The sequence below is a fragment of the Asterias rubens genome, chromosome 5 (genome assembly GCF_902459465.1).
Source record: "Asterias rubens chromosome 5, eAstRub1.3, whole genome shotgun sequence".
Lineage (NCBI taxonomy): Eukaryota > Metazoa > Echinodermata > Asteroidea > Forcipulatida > Asteriidae > Asterias > Asterias rubens.
In genome coordinates, this window is record NC_047066.1 from 16,195,470 (window position 1) to 16,218,474 (window position 23,005).

Sequence of the window (23,005 nt, forward strand, 5' to 3'; positions counted from 1 at the left end):
TCGAGTGGTGCAGTAGTAAGCTTGCAACCAAGCCACCAAACTTTCAGCAAGATTGTGGAGTGGCATGACAGGAGGTACATTAGCAAGCTTGCAACCAACTTTGCAAGCTCGCAACCATCTTTAGCAAGCTTGTGAGAAATATGTCAAGCTTTAATACAAACATGCAGTGGAAATAATCCCAATGCAAACTTGCATCAAGCCCTCTAGGAGCTTGCAGAAACAGGAGCATATTTGATCTTGTGTGAATCTTAATAAGGTTTTCTTTGGTACCAGCTTGTTGCAATCTAAAAGTTTGGTTTGTGTGAGTTTTGGTCCACGTTAAGGTATTTGTGCCCTTATCAGCACTAGTTGATAGTTCTGCATTGATAAATCTACTTGTACATGTATGTCTAGTTTTTTCAATGGTGTTTCTGTTTGTCTTCTTTTTCAGAGAAAGATGCCTGCACAGAGAATCCATGTCTTAATGGTGGCGTATGTAATAACTTGTATACCTACTACACCTGTACGTGCCCAGCCTACTACTTTGGTGACCGATGTGGGGAAGGTATGAATGACAGTACACACGACACACGTGTCACTGTAATTAAAAAATTTGTAAAATTGTTGGAAAAATTATCATTCATGAAAATATGTGAATTTGATAAGGACATTTTCTCCTGTAAATTGATATGTCTTTGTGGGTACAAAAAATGTGAAGTCTTTTTGCTATAATGCATCATTTATTTAATTTAGTCAACTGGTTTTGAGTCTTGTGTAATTATGTTAAAGAACCCAGTGCACTTAAAGAGAAGGGGCTTGCCCCGTTGTTCCTGGTTTTGATTGTCATTATATCCCAGCACAGCACCTTGTAGGCCACTACACTGTGCTATGTAAATTTATAGGTCTAAAACCTCAAAACTAATCGATAATCAGGTACATCTTAAATAAAGCCAGCCAAACTGCTATTCTTGCTACATTTGACCTCATGAAAATGTCAAATCCTTATCTTTCAGATTATGCAATTTGTTATGCCACGGGTGACCCACACTACTTGACATTTGATGGTCTGTGGCACAACTTTCAAGGGGAGTGTGAGTACATACTGGTCCGTGAATGTGAGCAGGAGAGCCCAGTGTTTCAGGTTGATGTTCTCAATGCTGGAAAGCCTGGGAATCTAACCGGGAGCTTTACATACGAAGTTCAGGTGCAAGTTCTTGGAACGGTGAGTTTTCAAACTGATTTATGTACTATAGTGTCATCAGTAGAGGTTTGCGGTAGCACTATTTGTTTATCTCTATTGCGTAGTGGTGGTTCCAAAAAGAACTAGGCCCAATTTCATGGCTCTGCTTACTGCTGAATTCTGTGCTTGCGATCATGAGTCCCTGCTTGTTGTGCTTGCGCCATATTTCTGCGTAACATTCTAAATATCTATAGTAACGTTGACTACACACGCGCAGAATTGCCAAAATTCGCCACTACCCCGAGAAATATGCTTGCTGCTAGCACAGAATTCCCTGCTTCCATAAGCGTCGTTTCTGTGCTTACGGTAAGCAGAGCATGAAATTGGGTCCTGGTGGTTGACAACTCAACTCAGCATGCTCTGATCGCCTTCAGGAGGATGACAGACTCGCTTGCTGGATGCTGCTTACATATTCCTTTGGAGATTATCTGGTAGTTGGGCTTGTCAGGAACAGGGTAAGCTGGATGGGCTTAGCTTGGTGAAGCGTGTAGGAGTAAAGGTCGGGTGGCGACTAGACTTGACAGAACCGAATAGATTTACCAGAAACCATAGAGCACAGGGAGATTGACTACCTGTCGAACCATGCACTGGAGCATGGTCAATATGGTCAATTCGAGAGCTACGTAACAGTTTCTGGTCAAGTCTAGTCGCTTACCTGAACTTGCTCGAGGCTGTAGCTGGATTTGAAACCTAAACCTAAACCTAAACATTTACGTAGTGTATTATATTTCCAAAGGAAACGTATCAAGGTTTTGGTCCTTGTGACCTGACATCAATTGTGTTTGAATGAGCAGTGATGATAGAGCAAGTGGGGAGGAGGTGGTAAACTTGTAATGCAGCACTTTCATTTGGCTCCCAATTTCCATTTTAGTTCATTGAGAACATTGTAAAAAAGCCTAGTAGAAAGTGTGGGAATACTTTGAAACTACCTTTTGAAAGGTATGCTATGGGGGTTAATTTAGTTGGGGTCGCCCTCATGGACCTTTATCACAGAGCAGACATCTTGTATTTCATGACAATGAAATCATTGTTGTCAAATGGAGGCTATAAGGGGAACAATAGTCTGACACCCATATGGCATAGTGAGATCAATATTAAAGACTGCTATTGGAGACAGGGGGCCATGTCAAAGATGAAGACAGTTTTGTAAGGGTCTACTTTGGGAGAATTTTCTCTCCAAATACCAGCTTGTATAATGACACAGAAATCTTCTTGTCACCAAATTATAATTTTCAAATTAAATCATGTATTTGCAGGAGATTCAACTGAAACAAGACCAGGTTGTTTACGTGGACGGTCGACGTATCACATTACCCAGCCAGCCTCAAGATGGAATATGGGTCCGCAAAAGTGGACTTTTTGTGGTAAGACATTGTTCCTTTCTACTTTCCTATAGATGCATTTTTTGATCAATAACTTCCTGATGGTCTTGGCCTACCAAGGCCCAATTTCATAATGCCTGTAAGCACAAACACACCGAAAAAGTTTGCTTAGCAGAAACTGGTTACCAGCCAAAAGTCCATACTGTCACCATTGGTGTGACCGGTGCCCCATCCTTTTTTGCTTAGCATATAAATGTTACTATTGTTAAACTGTATTTTCTGCTTACCCATAACAGCTTTATGAAATTGGGCCTGGTTTATGTGTCTGGGGTCAATTTCACAAAGAGTTAGGACTAGTTCTAACTAAGAACTTGTCTAGGAGATATATATAAAACTTAAGGGTAGTCGTAAGTTAGGACGAGTAACTCGAGATAAGACTAGTCTTAACTCTTTGTGAAATCCACCCCTGGTGCTGCTGTTTATGTGCACAGAATACATGTTAAAAAGAAATGTTTTTTTCTCAACACCTGAATGTATAGGAAATTGATGTTAATGTGATTACTGACACGGATATGACCATACTGTATGTGAAATGGGACGGGGAGCGTACAGTGGAGGTGCGTCTTCCAACCTACCTCTACATGGGCAAAGTGTGTGGTCTCTGCGGTGACTTTGATGGGAACTCAACCAATGAGTTTCAGACTCCAGAGGGCCAACAGGTAAGAACAGCAGTTGGTTTTATTATTCAGTCAGTAATACCCAAGACAGTTTCGCTATTGCTATCGGTGCAGAGCACTTCATGTGGTAGTGTTTAAACGTGTGATATAAACATGGCTGAAAGTGATTAAACATAGTCGTGGCGCACAAGCTTTACCTTTGGCGCTAATGCGTAATGCCATAAATACACGATAAATAGTTGCCCGTAAAAGTAGCCCCTTGTGAGATGAGGCAAAGGGTAAAAACAAATTATTGACCCAATTCACCTGACAGCATTATCAGAATAATACTTGTGGGCAATGTCACCGCGTTATTCAGTGAAGCGCGCATTAAGACGACGCAGCGTTACACGTAAATCTATTGCCAACCAACATGGTAAGCATGGACAGTTGCCGCTTGTGACGTGCGTGCAACGGGTCAATTGGAGGATGACCAAAATACTTTGTTTTAATGGTTACAACCTCTGGAACAAACTTGCCTATACATGTAGCTTGGCTCTGAACCAGAGTTTGTGTATTGCGAACAAAATACAAAATGGGTTTACTATATTCTACTGAATACATGTAGATGTGTTTTGGTTACCCCCTAGTATTTTAAGGCAGGGTAGACTTTTGGTAGTGGTCAAACACCAGTTTTCTATCTTGGTGAGCCCCAACATGCATGCATTAAAATAACAAACCTGTGAAAAATTTGAGCTTAATTGATCATTTAATATGCAAAGAAAACAACTGCCTTGTAGCATAGACTTTCATTTGCTTGACCACTCCGTCTTGACACATCGCTAAAATAAACGAAGAGAATTTGTTTATTATTTTTGATCCAGATGCAATTATTAAATCTGTTAAATTTCACCTATAATTCTTTCTACAGGTTAACAACACCCAAGTATTTGGTAATAGTTGGATAACCGGTGCAACATGCGAGCCACAAACTGTACCAAGCTATCCCTGTGATACCAACTCCCCATCATACATGGCTGCTGAGACCGCATGCTCCATCATTATGGATGTGGAAGGTATTTGACAATCGGCTTCAAAATCAATACAATGACTTGGGTGAAACTTTTTAAACGCCGTCAGGACGAGAACAGTACAACAAATTTGTTATTTTACAGCATTTTCTATTGTTATAAGCAACTGTCCTGCTTATTAACTACTGCTTGGACAGAAGGTAGGATGTCAGCCAGGGGTGGATTTCACAAAGGTAGTCCTAACTTAGGACTAGTCCTAGGCAATGCTAAGAGATAGGACTGGTCCTAAGGCGCCTTGTCAAAACCTCCCGGGCGTTCCTCCGCTGACAGTCTGCGGACTGGACAGCAAATACCGCCGTTGCTAAGTACCTCGGAGAGTCCGCGGAAGAACGGCCATGTGCGTTGAAGCGCGGCGAAGTTAATGAGCTATCCTTGCCGGGCAATATTGTTAGTATAACAATAAGTCTCATGAATAAACAAGTTGTATTTTCAGGTCATGAATATCAGCGGCTTGGACGCGGACCGGCCGTGCTCTTCCAAAACAATACATTTTCTACTCACGAATACCATCCTCCTGGAAGCGGACAGGCCGCACCGACAAGACAATTACACCATCCAGCGCATGTGATAATCAGGGAACGATTTCGCCTGTATCACATCGCAATTTGTGATGCAATTTTGATGATTTGCTATGCAATTGTAGAAAGTGCATCGCAAATGTTGCGATCCAAATTTTTTTGCAAACGTTTAAGCTTGATACAAAAATATCGATTTTTAACTTGAAACCATTCGTATTTAATCAATTTTCTCGCAAGAAAAACGATGCTAAATTAATAAGAAATCACCGCCGCCGCGACTACTAAACGTTTTCTTCCATGATGTTGAATACAATTTGCTGCTCTGGCAGTGTGATAATCAGGGAACGATTTCGACCAATGAAAACATTTGTTACACGCTATATGGAAATTCAACAGCCAATAGAAACACCAGTCTCTGAAACTGTGGCTTCCTCCCCCTCAGACATTGGACAAACCAGACTATCTGGTTGTTTTGACATGGAGACACACTCGCACAGGTGTGTATATTTGTTTATTGGTGACGGTGACTTGGGATTTTATAAATAAGAAACTAATGTTTTCTGCTTGGAAAGTAAGAACGAACAGTTAAAATTGTCCCCTGGATACTCTGACCCACTTGGAACGGAGTTTGCACGTAGCCTGCAACTTTTGTCAGTCGAAGCCGGGAATAAAGACAACCATTTTTAAAATTCATGTATTGGTTATGTAGGCCCAACCAAGTCTTAAAATCACACATTGGAGGAAATGGATTTTAGTTACACATCCACCCTTACTTTGCTTTTTAATCTGCAAAGGTAAAACCATTGTTGACCACCTACGTTCCTCCGCGGTTCCGCCGGTCAGCTCATTAGCTGGACCTTACAATGGCCGACCGGTTGCTCCGCGGGGCCCACGGAATATTCATGTTTATTGACATGTAAATGAGCCGTCGTGGCCGTGGACATGCCCGGTTGCTACGGGTTCTTTTGTTACAAAAATCCGCGGACTCCCGCAGAATGCACGCGGAATGGAATGGCTTGGAGGTTTTGAAAAGGCGCCTAAGTTAGGACCAGTAACCCATCCTAATTTAGGACTGGTCCTATCTCTTAGCATTGCCTAGGACTAGTCCTAAGTTAGGACTACCTTTGTGAAATCCACCCCTGGACTACTACGTTTTGCTTAGTGTATTAAAGCCATTATACACTTGCGGTGAACAGTATTGTCCAAGTCCCACACTTCGTGTATCACAACTTATATATAAAATAACAAACCTGTGAAAATTTAGGCTCAATCAGTCATCGGAGTCGGGAGAAAATAACGGGAAAACCCACTCCTGTTTTCGCGCGTTTCGCCGTGTCATGACATGTGTTTATAATAAATCCGTAATTCTCGCTATCGAGAATTGATATTATTGTAATGTTTTCTCAAAAAGTAAAGCATTTCATGGAAGTCTTTCACCATTACCTTCTGTAAACCCTGTAAATAATTTGTAAATATGTGATTTTGTTTAGATTTTTTCTTTACCGAAAATGTATAATGGCTTTAAGGGGCCTTCTCGTAATTAACCACCCAGCAAATAGATATGCACCTGATGTTGCGCAAACCAATTATACATTGATACCTCACCATGCAATGCTTGAAATCCTATATAGATGAGTAATGATATTCTTTGGATTTAATCTTCCCAGGACCTCTTGGCGCTTGCCATGCACGGTTGGATCCTGTGCCCTTCTACAATGCATGCCTTCTTGATGGCTGTATAGTCCTCTCTTCAGACTTGAACGCCACGGTGTGCCACCTGATAGAATTGTACGCACAGTCATGCTACGATAGGGAGGTGGAATTGCTTCCCTGGAGAAGTAACTCATTTTGTGGTTAGTACATGTAACACTCGTTTCAGACGGGCGTGCCAGAGTCGCGTTAAACCAAATAGATTAGGAGCGACTCTAGGGCGGCCCAAAAAAATTTTTTTTACAGACTGGGAACTTAAACATAACATCTACACTGGCTTGGCTCATGACAAGACCGATGTCTGAAACCGAGACACTCCAGAGTCATTCCAATTGACTGCAACAGTGGATCTTTTGACCTCTAGCGCGTCCAGTGCCCCTAACTGTTTTAAACCTAAAACATGTGATGTACTTAATTCAGAATTGGTTCAGCACAAATCTGGTGTAAATCGGGTGTAAAACAGATATATAAATCTGTACGAGACGAAAAAGCAGTTTTATTCTTTTTCAAAAGAATGAACAAAACTTTAACAGTACTAATGTCAGGTGACAACTACTCTGACTGAAGAGGCATTTCAATGGGAAAGTATAGCTTAAGGATAGGACAGATTGCGAGCTGCAGTGCAATCTGGATGTGCTTCAGCTGAAGTGGCAATAGCAGCCAACGCAGATGCTAAGAGTGCACCACACTAAATATACTCCTATAATAACCAATGCTAAATTTTCAAAGATTTTCAACAATTGTTTTGAAGTCCCTCAGCCTCTTGAAAACCAATCAGATATATTTTCAGCCCCCTTGAACTTCTTAGTTCTTTTCAATTTCTGGCTGGTCAGCCGTTTGGAATTTTTGCTAATCACACCAGCAAAAAAACACCCCCGATTATGTGTTTCATGAGGCTCTCCTCCAGTTCCACAGTTAAATAAATATGGCCAACTCTAAAGCCCCAATTTATCAAATCTCCTTAAAAGTTGAAATCCCAGAACCCAGAAAACCTATAAAGGGTGCGTTGGATTAGCTTCCCCGCCTGAGGTGCATGACGTCACCATGAGAGGGTGAGTGATTGTTCGATTACGTGTAGCTCTTGTCAGGGGCTCACCCGAATGAGCACCGCAGGGTCGACACAGGGAAGCTTATCGAACGCACCCAATAATAAACTCATCCACTGGATTTGATGACAGTTTCATGTGTGAGTCACTTGGTTGCTCGTTAAAAAGGATGAGAACGAGGTAACTCTTCCTAAAAACAGTTATTTGCTTTCCCTTATATATATTTGCGAGTCTGTGATTAAAATTGATGTTCAATTTTTGTTCCGATTTGTAGGTATCACATGCCCTGCTGAGACGATGTATGAATGGTGCTCAAGCGCTTGTCCATCCACCTGCTCAGATGTTGTACTAGGAAGCAGCGAGACGTGCAACCGCAAATGTGCCGAGTCATGTGACTGCCCAGGAAATCTCGTTCTGGACGGGAGTTCATGCGTGTCTCCCACTGCTTGTGGGTGTGTCGTGGACGGCTTTTACTACTCGGTAATGATCTGGACTTTATTACTGCTAAGAATTGCCTAGGCCATCCAAGGTTACATGACTGATTGACAAAAAGGATATAGGCTGATATTTTTTGATCTTTTACTGTGAAATAAAATAAAATTTGTTTTGTGGCGTTTCATAGACCATTTCGCAAATACTGGGTCCGTACGCTTTATGCATGGATAAGGTGCATGCTGGTCTAACTAGCAATCAAGTTTGATTGCTAGCTAGACCAGCATGCACCTCATTTAACAGTGAAGGCCTGCAAAAAGGTCTATGCCATGTGATGACTGAGCAGTCTACTGGGTTCGATACCCAGTGATCAGTGATAATGAAACTTATGCCCTTGAGCACAGCACTTAATCATATTTGCTTTCTAAAAAGATAGGGAGGTAGTGCATTGTGCTCTACCAGACATGCTCCTATAGTGGATGATACCCATGCCTACATGTACATCCTTACGGACTGTGGCAACGTGGCTTTGGTGGCAGTTGACTTGGGTCAATAGTTAGGTGATCTCTCATAAAAATAAAATATCATTCCTGGATTAACTTCCTGTAACTCGTTTTCTTGGGTTGGTTATTAGGAATACATTACAAGTCTTCTTGACTGTTTGTGTTTCCTTCACTATTGGCGTTGTTGTTTGCAAGTAGACACGGTAGACATGTATTTAGATATCAGTGGTATATAGACTGAATGTATATTAAATTTTCGTACTTGTAGAAACTTTTTTACTAAATTTTAAATAAATGAGGATGAATTTTCTGTATTTTTTCTACAGCCGGATGAAACAGTCTACACACCTGGCTGCTTCACTGAACGCATTTGCATGGGAAATAACGTAGTGACCTCAGTGGACTTAAACTGCGATGAAAATGCGTTCTGCGGGATCAACGAGGATGGATTGCATGGTTGCCACTGCAGGGCAGGTTACATTGGAGATGGAAAGACCTGCCTGGGTAAGTAAAATATAGTTTTGGTGTATAAGCTTAGAAGTCATAAGAGTTTAAACAAACAGCGGCCGATTATACAAAATGCTAGGATTAATCCTGTCTTGAGTTAGGAAAAGCAACCCGTCTTAGGATGGGTTCAATGCGACCTATGTCTTCAGATAGGGAACTTAACTCGTCTCAAGTCCTAAGTCCTAAGATTAATCCTAAGTTACAAGTAGGATGAGTTTGGTGAAATCGACGACTGGGACTATACACGTATAATAACAATTCTTAATTGAACTGTTACATATGATTGTTGAAGAAGTGTAAACTGGTATAAACACATAAATGGTATATAATTTAACATCTATTAAATCGTTTGCATTACCCACTGCTAATATGGAGGATTCGAACTGCCTCTAGCTACCGGCAATCTCGGTGGTCTAGTTGGTAAGACACTGCTCTAGAACATGTACGAAGAAACCCCACCTGAGTAATTATGCCTGTGATTTTTTTCACAGAACTCGTGAAAGTACTGAGTATACAGTGCTAACACACATCGGTGTAAGGGGAAAGTACTGAGTATACAGTGCTAACACACATCGGTGTAAGGGGAAAGTACTGAGTATACAGTGCTAACACACATCGGTGTAAGGGGAAAGTACTGAGTATACAGTGCTACCACACATCGGTGTAAGGGGAAAGTACTGAGTATACAGTGCTAACACACATCGGTGTAAGGGGAAAGTACTGAGTATACAGTGCTAACACACATCGGTGTAAGGGGAAAGTACTGAGTATACAGTGCTAACACACATCGGTGTAAGGGGAAAGTACTGAGTATACAGTGCTAACACACATCGGTGTAAGGGGAAAGTACTGAGTATACAGTGCTAACACACATCGGTGTAAGGGGAAAGTACTGAGTATACTGTGCTTACACACATCGGTGTAAGGGGAAAGTACTGAGTATACAGTGCTAACACACATCGGTGTAAGGGTAAAGTACTGAGTATACAGTGCTACCACACATCGGTGTAAGGGGAAAGTACTGAGTATACAGTGCTAACACACATCGGTGTAAGGGGAAAGTACTGAGTATACAGTGCTACCACACATCGGTGTAAGGGGAAAGTACTGAGTATACAGTGCTTACACACATCGGTGTAAGGGGAAAGTACTGAGTATACAGTGCTTACACACATCGGTGTAAGGGGAAAGTACTGAGTATACAGTGCTACCACACATCGGTGTAAGGGGAAAGTACTGAGTATACAGTGCTACCACACATCGGTGCAAGGGGAAAGTACTGAGTATACAGTGCTAACACACATCGGTGTAAGGGGAAAGTACTGAGTATACAGTGCTTACACACATCGGTGTAAGGGGAAAGTACTGAGTATACAGTGCTAACACACATCGGTGTAAGGGGAAAGTACTGAGTATACAGTGCTAACACACATCGGTGTAAGGGGAAAGTACCGAGTATACAGTGCTAACACACATCGGTGTAAGGGGAAAGTACCGAGTATACAGTGCTAACACACATCGGTGTAAGGGGAAAGTACCGAGTATACAGTGCTAACACACATCGGTGTAAGGGGAAAGTACCGAGTATACAGTGCTAACACACATCGGTGTAAGGGGAAAGTACTGAGTATACAGTGCTAACACACATCGGTGTAAGGGGAAAGTACTGAGTATACAGTGCTAACACACATCGGTGTAAGGGGAAAGTACTGTGTATACAGTGCCAAAACACATCGGTGTAAGGGGAAAGTACTGAGTATACAGTGCTACCACACGTCGGTGTAAGGGGAAAGTACTGAGTATACAGTGCTACCACACATCGGTGTAAGGGGAAAGTACTGAGTATACAGTGCTTACACACATCGGTGTAAGGGGAAAGTACTGAGTATACAGTGCTAACACACATCGGTGTAAGGGGAAAGTACTGAGTATACAGTGCTAACACACATCGGTGTAAGGGGAAAGTACTGAGTATACAGTGCTTACACACATCGGTGTAAGGGGAAAGTACTGAGTATCGTGCTACCACACATCGGTGTTTATGAGTGAAACCAATATGAATGTAATTAAATGGTAAATTAAATTTTGATATTCTTATTTATTTATTTCATAAATATATTGATGATTATTTATTTATTTCATAAAGATATTGATGAATGTGTCAGCAGTCCCTGTGTGAATGGTGAATGCGTAAATGGTGTCAACCTCTATGCCTGCAACTGCGCTGTGGGCTGGGCTGGTTATAATTGTGACGAGTACTTTGGCTGCTCCAGTGATCCATGTCTGAATGGTGGCTCTTGCGTACCGTATGACAACGAGTACGAATGTGTCTGCACCATGGGATACAATGGTACCTTCTGTGAAATAAGTAAGTATTTAATACACTGCTTGTCAGTTAAAGGAACATTTCACAATTGGTTTTTGCCAACAGTTGATTTATGGAAATGTTTGTGGTAACACCATGTAACGACTATCTCTAAATGAGTTGGGATGGTTTTGAAAAGGTTTCAAAATAGTTGCTGGCACAGTAATCCACTACATACATAAACTGACAAACCTGTATAGCAGTTTGAGATTGATTGCCATCTGGGTCACGAGAAAAGAGTAAAAAAAACGATTACACATTTTGCATGATATAGATTGAAAAGAACCATGAATAAAACGCTCAACTACCATATTTTCCTGCGGATAAGACGCGTCTTATCTGACTTTTTAGACCCCAAAAACATTGGTGCGTCTTATCTTTCAGTGCGCCTTGTCTGCTGACGATTGATTTCACTGCGTGAAATGAAAAAGACCTTCTTGTCCAGTTCAAATCAACGGTCTTTGTGTGAAGAATCCTTACTCAATAATGCGGTCGAACAAGGCTATTCAGACACTGTGACCGTATTTTCGTTCAAACAATGCCGCAATCCCCCCCAAAAATACACGTTTGGTAACTGTCAAGTCAAAGACCAGTTTTCTCAGTTGGTGTTTCCCAACATATTCATTAAAAAAAAAACTGCGAAAATGGTCAGAGAAGTTGCAAGGGAAAAATGAATGAAAAACACCCTTAATTGTGTGCTTGCAGATGCATAATATAAGGTTCAACTGCAATCTTTTATTATTTAACTACATAACTTCAGAAGGAACAGTTTTTCACAATCAAAGCTCTCCATTGCTTGTTACTAAGTAACGAGTTGCCTTTAGTGGTAATTTCACGTAAGGAGAGCAAACCAAATTATATTGATAATTGTTTATTTTACAGACACGGATCCATGTTTCCAAGAGCCCTGTCAGAATGGTGGTACCTGCTATAGTGATGCAGATTTCTACAACTGCACATGCGCCTATGGGTTCATGGGAGTCAATTGCCAAGATGGTAAGTTGTACATGTACATTTCTAGTTTAAGAACTCTATCCCAACAACAACTCATTGATTATTAAGTGCCGTGGCTGAGCAGTTAAGAGCATCGAATTCAAACTCTGGGGTTTCTGATCAGCAGAAACTTATGCACTTCTTTGGTCACCGTACCTTGACTGCACAGCAAGCGGGTCATGCGACTTGGGTACGCACAGCGTAACTGTGAGAATACGATCAAAACGAGAATTTGTATCATTGGGAGCAGCATTATTATACGAAAATGACAGTTTTTTTTTAGGAATATACATGTAAGACGACCAAAACCCACCGCAGAAAAATGTATGCTGCCATGGAATGTGAATCTGTTGAAATTGGCTTATTGCAGGTAAGGGTTGAGTCATGAAGCTTTGAAAATTTTCCGGCCCAAAAATGGACTCTGATATCTAGGATGTCACTGTAGTATAATACGAAAGTGTACATGGCCCGCCAGGGCTAACCATTACTGTGGTTCGGGCACTGGCTTGTGTTTTGTCTTTATCTTTTCTATCCAATCTTTGTATTTTCTATGAAGATATGACCGAAAACCAGCTGTCATTCTATGAACTCTTCCCTTGAGAAGTTTCACATGATATTTAATTTTGTTATTTGTCTTATCTTTCAGAGGTGAACCCATGCCTGAGTAACCCATGCCTCAATAACGGAACTTGCAGTAATTTTATTGACTACTATACATGTACATGTTCTGGATCCTTCATGGGAAGTAGATGTGAAACGGGTAAGTGTTTGGAGGCTCTGTCACAAATCTGTATAAGGTTGTTCCTTTATAATGATAAGTTAAAGTTAATTACTTGGTTACAACTGGGAACTTGACACAACCAGTTGTATATACTCTTTTAACTTCAAGTACATGTAGGCTTGAATCCTAAATTCTGATTGTCAATCCATAGCAACAAGAGTGTGATATAAAACCATATTGCACGGCCCATATATCATACCCTGCGTCTTTTGGTTCTAACTGTGCTCCAAGTTTGCATGAAGATAAATACGTTATCACACGCCCGCTCGTGGAATACGAGCAAATATACTAGTGCGTCTGGGTCACATATCCAACTCGGCCAATGGGAAGTAGAAGCACCATGTTTCCGTATTCCACTCACGCTTGTGTGATAACTTATATTGTTTCAAGTCTTGCTTACCTTTTTCTATAAAGAACCGCAAGCAAATTTAGTGGAGAAATTACTGGGAGGTTATCAAGCTTTTTATTTGATTATGGTAAGCATAGGGTTATGTAAAAGAAATTTTACTAAGTGCCACCCAATGGGCGGAAAGAATTCTGATTACAAGCGAGATTACCCCCTGACTGTAGCTTGCATGAGTTGAGGATGCAAGCTTTAAAGGCACTGAACAGGTTTGGTAATTGTCAAAGACCAGTATTCTCACTTTTTGTATCCCAAAATATGCACGAAATAACGAGCCTGTGAAAATTTGGACTGAATTGGTCATTGAGGTTGCAAGAAAATGAGGAAAGAAAAAACACCCTTGTTGTACAAAATTGTGTGCTTTCAGATGGGAATATAAGGCTTCTGGCCAGAAGTTTTTTATTATTTTAGTGAGAAATGACCTCTTTCTCAAAAACTACGTTTCTTCAGAGGGAGTCATTTCTCACAATGTTTTATACTTGCTGGTTACCAAGTAAGGTTTTAAGCTAATATATATTTTGAGTAATTACCAAACGTGTACAGTGCCTTTAATGCTGATTTCCCAAGATTTATTTTTCAATGTGCCACTTTTACGCATCTTGATTCCACAGAGTATGGTACCTGTTTTGCCACTGGCGACCCCCATTACAAGACCTTTGACAATCTCTGGCATGACTTCCAGGGTATCTGTAGATACACGCTGGCTAAGGACTGCACACAGGATGCCCCCAGTAGCTTCTCCGTTGAGGTGGACAACAGATTGAGATCAGCGGAGGACACGGTCTCCTACACTTATGAAGTCGCCATTATTATTGGAAACATGGTAAAAGGCAGATTAGGAAAATGGAAGAAAAACCATTAATATGTATGTTCTGAGGATCTTGACGGTGACAGGCTGCGTAGAAACTAGGGTTTGTGGTAATACCATAATATGATTATTAGAACCGGTTGTTGGTGTTATAACGATTTTTTTACCAATATAGAACTTATTGAATAGCCCCTTTGTTGCTTTGAAAGTGGCCGTATGTAGGGCAGGCCGTATGCGCGCCTAAACGTGTACATCATTGAAGCACTACGGGTTGATTTGTATGGGTCATGCACGCACACGCTCGGAGCAGATGGATTAAAAGGTTGATTTGTTACACCACTGGTTCTTTGAAAATCACCACCAGTCATTTTGGAGATATTTACATGGGTTTACCACAAAATTATTTTAGAGAGTAATGAGTATTTATTAATGGCAGTAAACTCATCTGACTTGGTGCCTCATTCTTCTGCCAAAAATCACAATTTTATTTTAACAAATTTTCCTTTTTTCAGACAATCGTTCTTGGTCAGAACCGTGAGGTGATGGTGAATTCAGTTCTGATCATTCCTCCTGCTCAGACTTCAGGCATTAGAGTCTCATTCAGTGGTCTCTATGTGGTATGTATATATACATTCACTATTTGACGAAGCCCCTTTCACACTAGAGCAATTTAGCTAGGGTCCCTTGCTAAATTGTAGCATGGCTGTAAAATTGTACTTAATGTATCTTGTGTGAAAGGACAACAACTTTTGTCTCTATCCCTTGTTGGTTCTTGTCAAACATTGCTAGATTTTGTCGGAGGTCTAGACCCACTAAACATGTACAACAAATCTTCCGCCAGAGGAAGTTTAACCAAGGCTGTGTGCAAAATCATTATTTGAAAGAAACATATGTTTTTCAACAACGTCCTGTGCAAAGTCTCCCACACTATGCCTTTCAGAGCCTGGTTTTGCCCTAAAAAAAACACTTTTTATAACGTTTTTTTTAACACTCTGCTTATAAGCATAAGCAGCTTAATGAAATTGTGCCAGTGTGGAAAGTTACCATAAGTATTGTTAAACTCTAAACATTTTAAATGGTTTGGTGATCATTTGTTACAAATTCTTACGTCCAAAACCAGCAACTTGTGACTGACTTTGGTCTGTACATCCGTTGGGATGGAGATAGTAGGGTTGAGGTACGTGTAACAGCGGACTACAAGAGCAGGATGTGTGGACTATGTGGTAACTACAACGGGGACGGCTCAAGGGAAGATGAGCTCAAGACGCCAGATGGAATATTCGTAAGTATCTTGCTCATTTTGTCCTCACTTCAAAGTTGTGTTCCTTACTTTAAAATTTACACATTTACAATTTTGTTTTACACATTGGATTAAAACTGCCTCTTGCAACCTGGCTAGCTTGGTTGTCTTATTGGATTAAAATTGCCTCTTGCAACCTGGCTAGCTTGGTTGTCTTATTGGATTAAAACTGCCTCTTGCAACCTGGCTAGCTTGGTCGTCTAGTGTTAAGACATGATGTTATGGTAATGTTCAAGCCGATTTAAGAGATTCCCTGATTGGTTTCAGTTTTTCGTTGATGTCTTTTGTTTTGCAAGCCCTAGGGTGGATTTCACAAAGAGTTAAGACTAGTCTTATCTGGAGTTAGGACGAGTAACTCATCCTAACTTAGGACTAGCCTTACGTTTTTAATATCTCCTAGGACTAGTCCTAAGTTAGGCTTAGTCCTAACTCTTTGGGAAATAACCCCTGAATTGACTTAAATCCGAATTTATGCTGTGCTTATTTTCTTTCTGTAGCTGTCTAACGAGGCTGCATTTGGTAACAGCTGGGTAGTTGGCAACGATCCTAACTGTGTCTTACAGAGTGATGAAGTCAACCCTTGTCTTCAAGTCTCAGATGGTAGCATCGTTGATCTCGGCCGGATGAAATGTGAAATAATCAGAGATACTCAAGGTGACTGAAAAAAACCTAAAACCACATCAACCTTTAATAGAATAAAGAATCGATGTATATTTGGTTAGTGGTGTTCTTTTGAGAATTGATTTGTTTTCTTTTCAACTAGCGTGGAGTAGGTGTCTCTCGAATTCCGAAAAAATCTACTCAGCGGTAGTAGAATATGTTGCGAGACAAGTTCTCAAATAAACATAATCTACCCAGCAAGTAGATATACACATGGTGTTACCGCAAACCAAATATATATTGATACCTCACCAATAATGAAGCATGTATAAATCCCCTTTTGTGTGTATGCAAGGCCTCCAAATTACATAAATGAGCTGCTACATGTCTGTCACAGGTAACAATTTAGCATCCTGGTCATGCGATCTTTATTTTTCATTTGACAACTATTTTTCTGAAGGGATTTCAAATATTGACCGTTAGCACATGAAATAAGTAGGATTTGAAACTTTGCATGGTGGAAATACGATATAGAAAGGTTTGCGGTAACACCATGTAATGACTATCTCTAATGAGTTGGGGTGGTTCTGAAAAGAACCGTTGATTTCAACTCGATGTTTCGATCAGTATGCTCTGATCGTCTTCTGGAGAAAGCAGAAGATGATCTGGAGAAAGCAGAAGACGATCAGAGCATACTGATCGAAACGTCGAGTTGAAACCAACAGTTCTTTTCAGAACCACCCCAACTCATTAGAGATAGTTATTACATGGTGTTACCGCAAACCTTAGCACATGAAATGTTAAATAAAAGAACAAATTTAAACAGAACCTTTATCTTCAATAAATTTCATAGCTGAAATATTGTGTAAGTATTTTTATTGTTTTTAATGTCATTGTGTTTTCGTTATCAATTACAGGTCCTTTCTCCAGTTGCCACAGTAAGGTCGATCCAGACCCATTTTACAGATCGTGTATTTATGATGTATGTGCATTTCCCAATGGTGCTGATGGGGTCGTTTGTGACCTAATGGCCGCCTACACACAAGCCTGCAAGTATCACTATGTGGACATACAGAGTTGGAGAAATGAAACCTTCTGTCGTAAGTCATCATCTAAAACTTAACCCAAATATGGTTTATCACATCTGTCTATGTGCAAGTCCTCATTGCTCAAATTTGTGCGTGCTGCCATTTTGGCTCTTTGACAAATTGCAGCTATTTGACAATAAGATAGTGGTTTCTTTCCCTGTCTTTCACCTCTGAGGATCCCAGTTCAAATCCTGCCTCAAACAGGACCCTTGCATGACGATTGGGTTTTCAGCCCCTACCTGCATGGTTGCTTGGGTTTCCCCCATTTGGGGTTTTCCTACCACATTTAAAACTGAGCATTTCTTTGCGTTTTCTACTCAACCTCATTCTTCATCCCTGATGTAAATTTGACATCTATTAAATCGTTGTGGTACCCGCTGCTAAAATATAAGATTCAAATTGCCTCTAGCTATCGCGCTAGATGGTGGTCTAGTTGGTAAGACATCTGCTCTAGATTGGCAAAGTCCATGGGTTCGATTCCCACCCAAGTTCCCACCCAGATGCCCACCCTGTGATTCTACTTCACAGAACTCGGGAAGTACTGAGCATACAGTGCTAAAACACATTGGTGTATAGTGAAGCCCCAAAACATCCTACATGTATTCATCCTGTTTTGAAGGCTAACGTGCTGTTGGAATGTGTGACCAGACAAATAATTTGCTTTTGCTTAACCTGTCCACCATGAAATGACCCTGGAAAAACTGTGATTGAATTTTTGTTTTCAGCTGTGACTTGCCCGACTAACAGCTCTTACAGCGTTTGTACCTCAGCCTGTCCAGGGACATGCCTGGACTTGCGTCAGGAGTTAGTAGCATGTAATGATCGCTGTGTAGAGGGATGCCAATGTGACGAAGGGTTTGTTTTAGAAGGGACTAACTGTGTGCCGGCAAACACTTGTGGTTGTGTCAGGAATGGTTTTTACTATGCGGTAAGTCAATCTTGATTAATTAAAAAAATACATTAGTTTTTACTACTTTTGAACTTCAAATTTTGTTTTGCGGCTTTGCACCAGTAATTATAACAGTATTAATAGTAACTACTTTATATAGCACTTGGATGTCTCAAAGCGCTTATTGTACATATTTCCAGAACGATCTTTGAAGTTTTTTAATTTTGAGACCTATTTATTGTCAGGAACAAGGTGCTTTGGTGCATTTTTAAGCGAGACACTGCCAGAAACACTCCGGCAAACAGGCCCTTTTCTTAGGAATAAGTGTATCTGGGTTCTTCTGGACCAACAGCTTTATGTCCCATGCAATAGTGGTTAATTGTCTTGCTTATAAGACATAATTGTCAAGACCAGGACTCAAACCTACTCTCTGCTGATCAGAAACACCAAAGCTTGAGACCAGTGCTCTTATTATTATTACTTTTATTGTCAAGTTATAAACCACAACCCCAAGTTATTACCTGAATTTCTGCTTCTTCTCACCCATACACTCTTGATTTTCTGAGATGTAAAAACAGTAAACAAAGACCCACTCCTTGCCTGGTGCATGTTTCCTTCCATCTTTCAATCTGGACTGATTTAAGGAGAATATCATTCTCCTGAGTTATTTTTCACATTAAATAACTTTCCTTCTTGTAGCCCCTTCTTACCTAGAGTGGCTTTCCCCTCACCAAGAGTGGCTTTAAGCCTTGCCTGGGGCAAACTTGCAGGTAATACAAAAATATTATAAAGACACTGGACACTATTGGTAATTGTCAAAGACCAGTCTTCTCACTTGGTGTATCTCAACATATGCACAAAGTAACAAACCTGTGCAAATTTGAACTCAATTGGTCATCAAAGTTGCAAGATAAAAATAACAAGGAGACTCCAATAAAGGTTTTCGCTATTCTTGTTCTTTTTCTCTGCAGGTTGGCACTGTCCAGCTGACTCAGATGTGTAGCCAGAGATGCGAGTGTCTAGCTGGTGGTATTGTCAACTGTACTGATGTACAGTGTGATTCCAATGCATACTGTGGTGTACAAATGGCACAGAGTCAATGCATCTGCAATGAAGGGTACACTGGCAATGGATTGGAATGCTTAGGTAAATAATAAATATCAAACATGTTTATTTTTATCGTCTTTCTTATAGAGTTTTTATTATATATATCTGGAAATGAAACCTAGGATGCCGTGTGAGTTAAATCCCTGTAACTCGTGAGCTTGAGAAAACCTGTAAGCAAGGGAGCTTGCTTTTTGAACCAGAAAAATCGTCGCTGGGTCAACAAGTACTCTTCAAGATGAGTGTTCTGAGTTCTCTATGTGCACTACCAATCCTAGTACATAGGAACTTTGGGTTAATGTCCCATGCGACAGTCAAACAAATTAAGGAAATGTATCTTGCATAAGGACAAAAGATAGCCAAACGCGTCATCTTAAATTTCATGCAAACCTTTCATCCAGCCCTGTCCGAGTGGTATGTCTGTTGACTTTTTTTCACCGAACTTCGGGGAAAAGTACTTTGTATACAGTGCTTAACACGTCAAGGAAAGCAGAAATAATATTAAGAAATATAAATGGTTTGATTCTTGTGTTGACAGATATCAATGAATGTTCCAGCAACCCTTGTCTGAATGGGACGTGTATTGATGAAATCAACATGTTCAGCTGTGAATGTGATGGTGGTTGGAAGGGACTGCTATGCGATAAGACAGACGAATGCTTCAGCAATCCATGCTCTACAAACGGGACGTGTGTTGATGGAGAAGACATGTACATGTGCGTGTGTAACCCTGGGTTCGAGGGTGTCAACTGCGAAATAGGTGATTTTTTAAAATCTTATTTGTAGCTTGAAGATTTGAGTGTTGATATGGTTTGTACATGTATTTGGGGTATAACTTTGTGGTTATACAAAAGTGCCTACTTTTGCTTAGTTGTGATAAAAAAAGTTATCCTGCTGATGTATTTCTGAAAGAACTAATCTCATTCAGGGAAAATGAAAGTAATTGCAAAAAAATCACCATAATCCAGTGGAAGTTCCTGAATCTACTCCCTGGCAGTTTGGGTGTCGTGGCCAAGCGTGTAAGAGCACCGAAATCAATGGTGATTCTGTTCAGCAGAGTGTGGGCTCGAATCTTGGTCATGACACTTGTGTCCCTGAGCAAGACCTTTCACTATAATTGCTTCTCTCCACCCAGGGGTAAACTACTCATACCAAACCAAAACTTTGGTTTAACATCTGAACATCAATTATAATTTACTGCTCACTTACTTGGCTATTGTATTTCCTATTTCGTATTAAAAAATTTAAACTATATTCTTTATCCTTGATGAAATTAAAGTGGTTGACTGCCCCCAAAACAAAACAATTTATGAAAGCTCCCCAATGAAGGGGATATCTTCAGTTAGAACTAATTTAAATGTGCATTCATTTTCAGAAATCGATGAGTGTGGTTCGGATCCATGCCTCCACAGCAGCACATGCATTGATAAAATGGCAGGGTACGAGTGTATGTGTGTAGGTGGATATACCGGACCAAACTGTGAAACCGGTGAGTCTACAACTACATAAACTACTTGGCTGTGCAAAACTGTTTATTTTATCTATTCTGAAAATCCTGATGTTTCTGATCAGCAGAGTGTCTGCCGTGACACTTGTGTCCTCAAGCAAGACACTTAACCATTGCTTCGTCCTTTGAATGGGACGTAAAGCCGTTGGTCCCATGTGTTGTGTAATGCATGTAAAAGTACCCAGTGCACTTATCGAAAAGAGAAGGGGTCCGCCCCGGTGTTCCTGGCTGTGGCTGCTAAATGCGCCGTAGCACCCTGCTAACCCTTATAGATTCCTACATAATTGTGTCTCAGAATTGATAACTTTCAATGTAACCTCTCTTTCTGTATAAATGTATATACTCAGTGCCTTGAGTACCTTATTGGTAGATACGTGCGCTATATAAGACTTTGATAATATTCTTGTTATATTTATGCTTTTATTCTTAAATCAAATCAGATATCAACGAGTGTAGGAGCAACCCATGCCAGAATGGTGGAGAATGTTTCAATCTAGTGAACAGATTCCTGTGTGAATGTGCCCCTGGCTGGAAGGGTGATACCTGCATGCAAGGTAAGAAAGATTGTTTGCATAAAAATCTTGAGAAAATAGAATTAGCTGTTGCAAACACCTTACCAACCAAATGGACCGAGAGTATCAATGCAAAAAAAATAGTTAATGGCCGGACGTTTCGACCCTAGCAGAGTCTTTCTCGAAGGCTAAATGACAACACAACAAACATGAAGAGGTAACTAAGTGAAACATAAGCAGTGAAGTGGAAATGGGGTTAGAAAGCACACAGAAAAAAGCAGGGGGTAAATAATGAATAGGGGACAAAAAGGGGGGGGGGTGTAGGGAAGGGACTGGCTTGACCACAAGAAAATGGAAACACAAAGGACAACATCAAGGGTGGTGAGGTTGGGTAAAAAGTAATTAATTAGTTAATGAGGCTCAGGCTAAAATTTATGGGGAAACAAAGGAGACGGCAAAACAAAAGGTTTATTAGTCGTTTCCTTCTTGGATGTTCAGACCATGTGGTTGAATGGTCTGGAGGCGTCATATAAATCTTATAATATAAACTCAGTAAAAAAGCTACAGAAATAATAGCAGTAACGCTTCTCAGATTGTGAATTATTAATGGAGATTATTCTCCCCACATGGAAAAAGTCGCCCGAATTTCTTTGGCGATATCTCAAAACGAGATCATTTGTTTAAATGAAATGTTCACATGTTGATTCACCTGTTAATTTCATTGTATGCACTGTACATCTACATTTATAAAGGATGAATACAATCGAACAGTTCCAGAAACCAAAAGTATGCTTTGCCTTGAAGAAGATAATGCCAGCCTTATGTAGATAAGGTCATGCAATAAAAAAACTATTAAGAATGTAAGACAAATGTGGTCATTTAAAGACGATCTTACATACATGTATCATGTCCGAGCTGATGTAGGCCTCTCCTACCTTCATGTTCCTCTTCTATTTCGAGTGGTGTCCTCGGTCAATGATGTTACCGCTGAGTTGTCTCCAGATCTCTCTGTCCCTCATCCATGTGGATATTTCTCCAGAAGTCACAAATCCAGTGTCCTTTTTGAGCAGATTAACATAGGTCAGGTGACCTCGACCTCTGTGAGCTTGACCTTGCTTAGGCTCCTAGAGGACAAGCTTGCTGGCTGGAAGCTGAGGGTGGTGATAGCAGTGCCCTGCAAACTTCACTCTTCTTGCTCAGATTTTGGCACTCGGCTTGGGGATTCCGAGATAGAGTTATGTGTTTGATATGTATGTTTTTCCCTCCCGACACAAGGCACCTGCCGTCGATTTCACAAAGAGTTGGGACTCGTCTTATCTCGAGTAAGGACGAGTAACTCTTCCTAACTTAGGATTAATCTTAAGGTCTGCATGCTACAGTGCAGGGTTGTGACTCGTCCTAAGTCCTAAGATTAGTCTTAAGTTAGGAAGAGTTTTGTGAAATCGATGGCTGGTGTAGGCAGTTTGCACTCACTGTTACCTCGCTAAACATGGATGGATTCAGCGCTCTTTTGAAAATACCCTGACAGTTTGTTGTTGTCTTCTCAGCAAGTAGACACTGCTTTTACATGTAGCTGAAACTGTCACATGTGACTTGTTGTATCTTGTTTACAATTTTCCCTATACAAATCATCATTCCATTGACAAAACCA

General features: G+C 40.6%; 1 protein-coding gene across 1 annotated transcript; it reads left to right on the forward strand.

Moving 5' to 3' along the window:
• The first annotated feature begins 64 nt into the window (after positions 1–64).
• Positions 65–22,601, forward strand: LOC117290453 (fibropellin-1-like). The gene is made up of 23 exons (XM_033771869.1): positions 65–74; positions 431–544; positions 993–1,201; positions 2,476–2,583; positions 3,081–3,260; positions 4,129–4,273; positions 6,474–6,659; positions 7,837–8,042; positions 8,824–9,001; positions 11,151–11,372; positions 12,252–12,365; positions 13,009–13,122; positions 14,158–14,369; positions 14,867–14,971; positions 15,475–15,636; positions 16,152–16,308; positions 17,172–17,354; positions 18,068–18,270; positions 19,203–19,377; positions 19,874–20,095; positions 20,711–20,824; positions 21,283–21,396; positions 22,240–22,601. The coding sequence occupies exons 1-23, from the start codon at positions 65–67 to the stop codon at positions 22,599–22,601; spliced, it is 3,795 nt and encodes a 1,264-aa protein (XP_033627760.1).
• Positions 22,602–23,005: the final 404 nt, after the last annotated feature.

What these genes read in the sequence shown, in the direction of transcription:
- LOC117290453 (XM_033771869.1), top strand. An exon ending in CATTCAGTGGTCTCTATGTG is followed by an intron (nt 14,972 to 15,474) that starts GTATGTATATAT and finishes GTCCAAAACCAG; the next exon opens with CAACTTGTGACTGACTTTGG. An exon ending in CAATGGATTGGAATGCTTAG is followed by an intron (nt 19,378 to 19,873) that starts GTAAATAATAAA and finishes TTGTGTTGACAG; the next exon opens with ATATCAATGAATGTTCCAGC.